General features: G+C 56.4%; 1 protein-coding gene across 1 annotated transcript; it reads left to right on the top strand.

The window, feature by feature from the left end:
- The first annotated feature begins 5,783 nt into the window (after positions 1-5,783).
- NPTX1 (neuronal pentraxin 1) lies at positions 5,784-10,438 on the top strand. The gene is made up of 5 exons (XM_073310600.1): positions 5,784-6,317; positions 6,651-6,858; positions 7,774-8,018; positions 8,516-8,695; positions 9,305-10,438. Exons 1-5 carry the CDS (start codon positions 5,868-5,870, stop codon positions 9,524-9,526), a joined length of 1,305 nt encoding a protein of 434 aa, XP_073166701.1. The 5' UTR covers positions 5,784-5,867; the 3' UTR covers positions 9,527-10,438.

Genomic DNA, 10,438 nt, shown 5'->3' with positions numbered 1-10,438 from the left:
AGAGAGACTGTTCTGCAGCTCATTGCTCTCTGGGGCTCCAGCTTCCAGGATTAAAGAGATTTGTTCACTTTAAAAAAAATCCCTTTTATATTTGTAATTCTGTTGTTCTCACCCAAAGGTTAGCTTTGGACAGATTGAATATTTACATATATTACCTCTTCCTCAGGCAGTGGGCTTTGGCAAAGGTTATTGTGAAGGCAGGAATCTCAGTCCCTTGAGGGAGCAGCTTGGACCGCTTTGAAATACTGTAATATCCTCTCCTCCAGCCACCCCCCACATGCACACAGTGTTCTCTCTGGCTGATATTCAGCACCAAGTCATCTGAAGGGGTCCTAGCCAGTTACTCAGTTACAAAGGCAAATCTGCTCTTTGGAGGTGGGGAGGGAATGTTTAAAAATAAAAGGAGCTTGCCCTGCACACCGACTAAATCCACAAAAGCAATAACAGACCCTGGTGCATGATGCAACGTTTATGAAGAAGCTGAATTCTAGTTCACAATTGCCAACTCTTCCTTTGAGGTAGGAGAACCAAGGAGTTGTTTTGTGTATCTATATAGATCACATTTTTTCCTATCTAGGTCTTTATATGCCCCACAGTATCTCAGCAGCTCTTGTGTTGCACCTGTCACCTTAATATCACAAAAGCATAGTGTCCCGTGAACCACAAAGGATCCTCCTGGCTGGGTCCTAGTTAAATCAGCCTGTTCAGTGACACCAGCCGTTTGTGAATAACATGTGGATGTTTGCAGAGGTGGAACCTGAGTCTGTTCTCATGTACACCTGTTTTACCCAGGGTTTAATTCCACTGATTTCAGCATTCACACCAGTGCAGAGACCTATGGTCTTTTCAGACTTTTTCATTCCATCCCCTTTCTCAGAACCTGCCAGAGCAAAGGGACAAGAGAGCTCAGGTTTGGCCAGATAAGGCAAGAGCCACTGGCCCTGTCCCTACAATACCCACCCCCCTTATTTTTGCACTCAGAAAATGCAAGATGGATGTCAAAGAGGAGAAAAAGAAATCAGGCCAAATGGAGCAAGATACGAGAACCCTAGAGGAAAGCACAAGCCTTTCCACTGACAAATTCCTGAGCTAGGGCCTGATTCAAAGGACACGGAATCAGAGGTAAGATTCACAATGACTTCAGTGGGCTATGGATCAGGTCTCTCCAGAGCAACATATGCTAATATGAAACTACAGAGTACAAAGAAATGAGGCCATTGTAGATTGAAGTTATGATCATTATGAGAACAAACTGTCACATAAGCTTTTGGCTAAGCAATTATTATTAGGGAAATACAACCTAGATCGAGCTACTATAAGGTGGGTGCACAACTGGTTGAAAAACCGTTCCCAGAGAGTAATTTTCAGTAGTTTACAGTCATGCTGGAAGGGCATGATGAGTGGGGTCCCACAGGGTTCAGTTCTGGGTCAGGTTCTGTTCAATATCTTCATCAATGATTTAGATGATGGCATAGAGAGCACACATAAAGTTTCAGAGTAACAGCCGTGTTAGTCTGTATTCGCAAAAAGAAAAGGAGTAAGGAGGAAGTGAGCTGTAGCTCACGAAAGCTTATGCTCTAATAAATTGGTTAGTCTCTAAGGTGCCACAAGTCCTCCTTTTCTTTTCACATAAAGTTTGCGGATGATACCAAGCTGGAAGGGGTTGCAAGTGCTCTGGAGGGTAGGATTAAAATTCAAAATGATCTGGACAAACTGGAGAAATGATCTGAAGTAAAAAGGTTGAAATTCAATAAGGACAAATGCAAAGTACTGCACTTAGGAAGGAACAATCAGTTGCACACATACAAAATGGGAAACGACTGCCTAGGAAGGAGTACTGCAGAAAGGGATCTGGCGGTCATAGTGGATCACAAGCTAAATATGAGTCAACAGGGTAACGCTGTTGCAAAAAAAAGTGAACATCATTCTGGGACGGGTATTAGCAGGAGTGTTGTAATGAAGACACGAGAAGTAATTATTCCGCTCTATTCCACACTGATTAGGCCTCAACTGGAGTATTGTGTCCAGTTCTGTGAGCCACATTTAAGGAAAGATGTGGACAAATCCAGAGAAGAGCAACAAAAATGATTAAAGGTCTAGAAAGCACCGTCCTATGAGGAAAGATTGAAAAAATTGAGTTTGTTTAGTCTGGAGAAGAGAAGACTGATTGGGGACATGATAACAATTTTAAAGTGCATAAACTACATAAAGTGCATAAACTACATAAAGTGTAGTTACAAGGAGAAGGGAGAAAAATTGTTCTTAACCTCTGAGGATAGGACAAGAAGCAGTGGGCTTAAATTGCAGCAAGGGAAGTTTAGGTTGGACATTAGGAAAAACTTCCTATCAGAGTGACTATCAATAAATTGCCTAGGGAGGTTGTGGAATCTTTATCATTGGAGATTTTAAAGAGCATGTTAGACAAACACCTGTCAGGGATGGTCTAGATAATACTTAGTCCTGCCATGAGCGCAGGGGACTAGACTAGATGACCTCCCTTCCAGTCCTATGACTCTGTGATTATTATAATTTATTTGTATTTTTGTAGTACCTAGGAGTCCCAGTCATGGTCCATGACCCCACTGTGCTACAGAACAACAAGACAGTCCATTGTTTACCCGTTGTTACTAATCTTTGCATCTTAAATTCTGTGAACCCAGAGCAGGTTTCCAGTGATGGTAGATTTCTGGGAGGTGACAGTGCATAGGAGCAGTGCTGGGGTGTGGGAGGGGGTAGAAGTGAGCAGTGACCATTTATGGTGCCTGTGGAACAGGTTGGAAGACTCAGGAAGGTTTACTGTAGCAAGTACCAGTGTATGTCCTCTGACGATTAGCGTTCAGGTGGCACTAGTGAAAGGTACCAATGCAAAGTCTTGGAGAAGAGTTAGGGCAAAGCTACCACACAGAGGCATTGCAGTGCTCAGGGGACAGTGACCAGCTATTTGCTCACTCCTTGTGGGGGATGGCATCCCTAGCCTCTGTTTGCTAGAAGCTGGGAATGGGCGACAGGGGATGGATCACTTGATGATTCCCTGTTCTGTTCATTCCCTCTGGGGCACCTGGCATTGGCCACTGTCGGCCAACAGGACACTGGGCTAGATGGAGCTTTGGTCTGACCCAATATGGCTGTTCTTATGTTCTTGGTCACTTTCCTTAGCTTTTCATTGAAGTTACAGAACCTGTTGGAATATAGCAAGGGATTCACCAGGCCTTTATACCAATGACCATGCCTTCTCCCCAAATGTTGATGAGAGCAATGCATAAACCATTTGCTTGAGGGACAGTAACCATCATATTTTTTCCCCGGTGCATGAGGTGAACCTCAAATCTTTGGGTCTAATTCTCATATTAAACCCACTGGACATTGGTTAGTTAGGAGGAAAGCACAGAGACAGATAAGAATGGTTTCTGAGAAGGAACCTTTAATGTTTCAGTCTTTTGTAATGAGACTCACAGGGGACATCTAGAGTTAATTAAATGCTTGCATCAGAAGTTCTGTCAAACTGATTCACACTGTCACACACGCAAACTCTATTGTGAACAACATGAAAGGGTCCCTTTATACTCCAGCTCCTGGAGAGATCTTACTAGGCCTGGATAGCAGCCTTAAATGGGAGGTAAATGAGGAAGGGGTTGGGAAGTTATGCAATACTCTTTCTCTTCAGTACAGTGTTCCCAGACTGGAAGTCCTTGCATCCCTTGACCCACTTCACTAATCAAAATTCAATCCACTCCTTGGCTTCTCTCCACTTAAATCAGTGGAATCTTACACCAGGGCAGACTTTGGCCCTGAATGTTCTGTTGCCTAAAAGCCTGAAATGTGGCTGACCACTGAGCTGGCTCAAACACATGTAGAGAGGGTCTCTGGGCAAAAGATAACGCAAATGTCATCAGTGGTAACTACCACCAGCCTTTTTCCTGTCCAGCACCCAGGGCAGGACTCGTCTGGAGATTCGGAATGTACACATTGAACCATAAGAGCACCAGAGTGAAATGAAAACCCCACTTTTCTGCCCAGCTGTAGATGCCCATAATAAAAGGAAACAAACAAAGCAACAAAGAGAACCAACCATGCAGAATGGATGGAGGAAAGAGATACAGATTATTTATATGCTTCCATAAACATGTGAGGAAACTGCAGTGATGGATGCATCATAAAAATGTGATAGATAGATCTGCATTCATCCTAACAAATTCCTCTCTAATTTTCCAATTCTCACCAGCTGGTATAACCTTTTATTAGTGACTGGAGACAGGAAACAAATTAATAACATGTCTAGATTAGACAAGGCAGTATGCACCATGGACCATAAAGAAGCTTATTCTATCTTGCAACAGCCTGTACCACCCCAATGCTCCCATGCAAATCTCACAACTTCCATTCAGGGAAGAGCACTATCAGGGATTGCAATACTGCAGTTCAGAGAAAGAGGAGAGTAAAGAAATCAGCAGGTAGGTTTTCCCAGATGAGGCCTGAGTACTTGGGGTTAAAGGAGCTCTAAGCTGCAGCCAGGAGACATCCTTGTGTAGGGTTCCCATCTGGAGGGGAGGGTGGTGGGGAATGAATACAAACAAATGTCACATCCTCAGTTCTCAAGGCTTGAATAATAGTCAGCCTTGACTGAAGTACTGAAGATAAAAAGGCAGCAATTTCGCTGAGTAACCGTGGCTACCAAGTACCCTCAGGAAGGCCTTTAATTTTGTCAGTTCATTTGTTTTCCCATTTCCATACAAACCCTCTCTCACACCCACAACCAAGTTACGTGTCAACATCACTATGCTACAAATGTGAGTCCTGTATTCCTGAAACCGACAAGGCCAGATGCCCGAGGCTAGGCCAACTGTGCTTAGGGCAGGACCTTGGGGGTGGGGTGGGGTTGAGCTGGGGGCTCTAATCCACCGTTTGGCTCCCCTGATCCTGGGGCCAGCCGCAGGCTGATTTGGTCTCTGGCAAAAGAGCAGGCAGAGTCCCGAGGGACTGTTCCATCAGTCGCTGATTGCCAGTGCCCAGTGTTTCCTGGTCACACCCCCACTCCCCCGGCGCCCAGGAACACCCTGTGATGAATTATGATCATTGCTATTAGTGTTGTGGATTATGGGAGGGCCCCGAGCTTCAGTCGGGGATCCGCTCCCCGCCCCCCTGTGACCAGCGCCCCGGGACTCAGAGCCTGGGAACGCCGCTCGCTGCCCGGCAGAGCCGGGCTCCTGGCCCTCCCCGGCAACGCCCGCCCCCGCAGGCCGGATTCACAGCCCTGGTCCCCGGCAGGCTTTAATTTCCGCCGGGGGGGGGGGGGGGCTCAAGCACATACCAGGGGCTGGCGTGCTGGAGAGGAGCCTGCGCCGAGCCCCGCAGGGGAACCCGCGGCACCCCGCTCCTAGCTGCACACACTCCCCTTGCGTGTGTGTACACACCCCCCCCCACCCTGAGTGCGTACACACCCCCCCCCACCCTGAGTGCGTCCGCTGCCCTTCCCCACCACTGGCTCCGCACACACCGCTGCATGTGCCCCCCCCCGCGTGCGTACACACCCCCCCTGCTTGCGTATACCTCCCCCCCCGGCTCCACACACAGACCCCGCTGGCTCCCCCCGCCCTGTCCCACGGAGCGCGTGTCCGCGCGTGGGCCCTGCCGCGGGGGGGGGGGAGCGCCGCCAGCTCCAGCGGGCAGGACCCCCCCCCGCGCGCGCGCGCGCCGCCAGCCCGGCAATTAAACCGGGATTCCACCCCGCGGTGACGTCAGCGGCGGCGTAGCCCCGCCCGCGGTCTATAAAGCGGCCCGCGCCTCGCCGCCGCTCGCCAGCGCTCCGGACAGCTCCCGGGTGCTGAAGCCGAGCGCGGCGTGGGGCGAGCTCGGCGCCAGGCCCAGCCATGCCTGCAGGGGCCGCGTGCTGCCTTTTCCTCGCCTCCGTCCTCTGGCTGAGGGCGGGCGCCCAGAGCTTCGGCCAGACGCGCTTCGTCTGCACCTCGGTGCCGGTGGATACGGACCTGTGCGCCTCCTCCCTGCCCGCCAGCGGCACGGCCGAGGAGCTGCAGAGCGCCGTCCTGCAGCTCCGGGAGACCGTGCTCCAGCAAAAGGAGACCATCATGAACCACAGAGAGACCATCCGGGAGCTGACCACCAAACTGGGCCGGTGCGAGAGCCAGAGCCTGCCGGAGACAGGCCCCAGCGAGGCCAAAGCGGCCGGGGGAGCCAGCCGCAAACAGACCGGCTCGTCCAAAAACACCATGGGGGATCTGTCCCGGGCGCCCGCTGCTGAGACCCTGAGCCAGCTTGGGCAAACTTTGCAGTCACTTAAGACGAGGCTAGAAAACCTAGAGGTACTTTTACTTTCCGTTATTCCGTATAGTTAGACGAAAGGGCGCGGGACGATCTTACCTATGACTCCACCTCGGCCACGTCCTTAGCGCCGCGGTAACCTGTCGTGGGGCGCCGCTGTCCTGCGTGAGGGGCAAATGCAGCAAGGTAAAGCACAGCCCAAACCTGACTACGGCAGCTGTGCTCGCTTTAGTTTGATTAGGCGAGGCCGCTTGTTTGGTGCGGGCTAAATGAATGTAGCTCTCAGCTAGCGAGCGCCGGAGCCAGTCCCGGGCAAATCCCGCACGGTGTTAATTTGGTTTGTAACAACCCACTTATTATCTTTGCTCCCGCAGCAGTTTAGTAGGATCAATTCGTCAGGCCAAACCAACCACCTGAAGGACATACTCCAAACTAAAATCGATGACTTGGAGAAGCAAGTTCTGTCCAGGGTGAACAGCCTGGAGGAAGGAAAGTTAAATCCAAAGAATGAGTCCGAGGAAAGGAACAAAATAGAGAGCACGTTAACTTCCCTGCACCAGAGGATCAGTGACTTGGAGAAAGGTAAAGGCTCGGACTGCAGCTGACATGGTGGGGTTTAGATGGACCATCCCTAACACAAACCCTAGCGCCGGACGGGATGAAAACATCACCCCCTCGCCCATCCTCCCGGTTCCCCCCCCCCATAGACGCCGGATTGAGGTTCCTCTTTCCGAACAGTGGCCCGTTTTTAAACCCCGTATCTATTGCTTTGTCCCTTGGCGGGACCTGGCGGCCGGGGGCGCGGGGTCCTGCTCTGCTCACCGGGGGCCCGGGAGCTGTCTGTAAAGTCGGAAGCGCCCTGAGCCCGCCCTGTTGTGTCCGGGACCCTGCACATCTGCCCCAGGAAACCACGCAGCTGGCCCATTAGAAACCATTGCGCTTCCGATCCAACCGTGGCGGGCATTGGACGCGTGGGGTTCCCGCGCCCCGGCAGGGCTCTGCGCCAGGTGAGCTGGGGCGGGTTGGTGCGTGTGCGAGGCGCCCCCTGAGCAGGGTCTTCAGCAAGCTGCGGGCTTGCCCCGTCCCGGCTTGCTGCGCCTTGGGGCCCTGCCCGGAGCGTTGGTTCGGGCCGGTCCCTCTGGCTGTATGGGGAAATGGACGCGGGCTGTCCTGGGGGGAGCGGGGACCCCCGCCCCCCGAGCGCGGGTCCTATGGCCCGCGTGGAGCGCAGCAGCGGGCTGGCGGCGTTGGGACTGGGCCATCTTAGGCTCGTTACATAAGTCGGGGGAAGGAAGATGCGGGTGATGGGGAGGAAAGGAAGGGCTTGCGGGGTAGCCAAAGCCGGGGCCACTGGCGCCGCTAGCCTTGGTGCGGAACGCGGGGCAGCCCCAGCCCCGCTGTCTCGCTCCAGGGCCCCGCTCCCGCTCCGCGCAGAGAGCCCGCATTGCCCAGCCCGCCCCCGCGGAGAGCAACCCGCTCCCCTTTCTCTCCGGGCAGGGCAGAAAGACAACCGGCCGACCGACAAGTTCCAGCTGACCTTCCCGCTGCGGACCAACTACATGTATGGCAAGGTGAAGAAGAGCCTGCCCGAGATGTACGCCTTCTCCGTGTGCCTGTGGATCAAGTCCAACGCCTCGCCCGGGGTGGGGACGCCCTTCTCCTACGCGGTGCCCGGCCAGGCCAACGAGCTGGTGCTCATCGAGTGGGGCAACAACCCCATGGAGATCCTCATTAACGACAAGGTAGGCTGGACCCCCAGCCCCCGCAGAGCCCCGGGCTCTCCGCGCCGCCCCCCGCGCGTGGGGCCTCCGCCGCTCCCCTTGCACTGGTGAGAGTGACTGCCCCGGGCAGGCCGGTGCGGAGCCGGGCCCCACGAGGCCCAGGACAGACAAACCAAACCCCCTTTACCCATAGCACGGGATACGGCCCGCCCTAGCCCAAAGCGTGGGTCTCTTACAGCCGATGGAGTCCAGCGCCCCACCCAAGTCAGAGGTTGCAGAATGGGCCCGGTCCTGCGCTTCGCCATTGACCCTACTGGGAGCAGGGGCAGGTCCCAACGCGGCCCCCTCTCTCCGGACTACAGGGGTCCCTGCACCGCAGCGGACTCCGCTCAGTCCTTATTAACTCCGAGATGGGGGGGGGGGCTCTGGCCGATCTAGGGACCTCTCTGAGCTCGGCGGCCCCGGGGCTGCAGTAACCCCCCACCCCTTCTCTTCTCTTCCCCCCCCCACCCCCCCAGGTCGCTAAGCTCCCGTTCGTCATTAACGATGGGAAGTGGCACCATATCTGCATCACCTGGACCACGCGGGACGGCGTGTGGGAGGCCTACCAGGACGGCACGCAGGGGGGCCACGGAGAGAACCTGGCTCCCTATCACCCCATCAAACCGCAGGGGGTCCTGGTCCTGGGCCAGGAGCAGGTAAGGTGCCGGCAGCAGGGGCCGGCTGCGCAGCCCCCTGGAACAGAAGTGGGGGCCTGCCCTGGGGGGCCGCAGGGGAGGGGGCCGCAGGTCAGGGCTGGAAGACGGGGAGTGATCCAAGGGCGAGGAGGGAGATTCTCTCTCACACGCGCACCGCAGAGGGGATACACACTCTCTCTCTCTCACACACGGCCACACACACGGCCACACCCCCCCCCACACACACACACTCACTGCCTGCCACCCGCACAGCCCCCTGGACGCCGGGCGCCCGGGCAGACTTTGCGGGTGGTTTGGGGCAGGGGCTGCCCCCCCGCCGCGAAGGCTGCGGGAACAGTGCGGCGCGGGGAGCTGCGGAAGGGGCCCGAGGAGGCGGCTGGTTCCCCCTGGGCGGGGCGGGGAGCCTGACTCGGCGGGGGGCTGGCTCTGACGCCCGGGCCTGGGGAGAGCCAGGCTGCCCCGTGCCGGTTCCCCAGCGGGGAGCGGTGACCCGCCGCGGCTGGGCGCGGGGGCCCGGGGGCGACTCGGGGCCCGGCGCCGGCGGGCAGCAGGGGCGCGACGCCCGCTCCCGCGGGGGCCCCTGTGACCCGCGCTGTGATTTCTCCGAAGGACACCCTGGGCGGGGGGTTTGACGCCACCCAGGCCTTCGTGGGCGAGCTGGCCCATTTCAACGTCTGGGACCGGAAGCTCAGCCCCGGGGAGATCTACCACCTGGCCACGTGCAGCACCAAAGCCCCCGCCGGCAACGTCCTCGCCTGGTCGGAGACCACCATCGACGTCTACGGGGGGGCCACCAAGTGGACATTCGAAGCCTGCCGCCAGCTCAACTAGCGGCGGGTGGGCTGGAGCGCGGCCCCCCCCCCTCCTCCCCCACCCCCGGGCATGAATTCAGGACTAAAGTCTCCCCCGCCCCGCGTCTGTCCCTGCAAAAGCAAACCCCGCCGAGCACCAGGGCACCGGCCTCGCCAGCGCGGGCGCGGCCGCTCCAAGCGCCCCGGGCCGCACCGAGCGCCGGCTGACCAGCCGGTGGGAGGGCTGGTTCCGGCGTCTTGGCCCTTTCCCTGGAGGGCGGCGCCCGCCCCCCGCTTCCAGCTCCCCCGAACCGGCTCATTTCTGTCTTGCCAACTTCCTTTGAAGCCTGCGTGCCTTGGGCGGGTGCAGCTCCCTCGCCCAGCTGTCTTCGTGCGCCTCCTCGCCAGTGGCTCTCCCGCAGCGGCTCCTTCCCGGGTGGCCAAGCGGAGGGCACGTCTACACTAGGTTGTGTGACCCGAGAACGGGGGGCCGCTGAGTTCTTGCCCCCCACCGCTGAGCACCTTGGCAGAGGGCCAGAGCACTAGGCGGGTCTGACGTTGCTTAGGGGTGTGTGGGGCTGACTCAGGAGCCTCCGATCCCCGGTTACTTTTATTTTTTGGGGGGAGGCGGCTCCTTTCGTCTTTCAGTGCCAGGGCGTGACTCCTGTCTACTTGGACTGGCTCTGTAGGAGCATCGGCGGAGGAAGAGCCTCCTCCTTCCCCCACTGGGCTAGGAAGCGGAGCCGCAAACCCGGGCAGAGCTCAGACCCCCTTTCCTCGCGGGGCAGGGGGACCTGCTTTGTTTCCAGACCCCTCCGAGGCTCCTTCCTTCTCCAGTCTGACCCCCCTCCCCATTCAGCGTTCTTCGTCAGTAACAGCCCTGCCCCGGTGTCCAAGGAATGGGGGGTTGACGGCGGGTGGCCAGGAGAACCCCCCAGGGAGCCACGTAGGA

The sequence above is a fragment of the Lepidochelys kempii genome, chromosome 14, assembly GCF_965140265.1.
Source record: "Lepidochelys kempii isolate rLepKem1 chromosome 14, rLepKem1.hap2, whole genome shotgun sequence".
Lineage (NCBI taxonomy): Eukaryota > Metazoa > Chordata > Testudines > Cheloniidae > Lepidochelys > Lepidochelys kempii.
The sequence above is the reverse complement of the archived record's forward strand: the minus strand, read 5'-3'. Positions and strand labels throughout refer to the sequence as shown.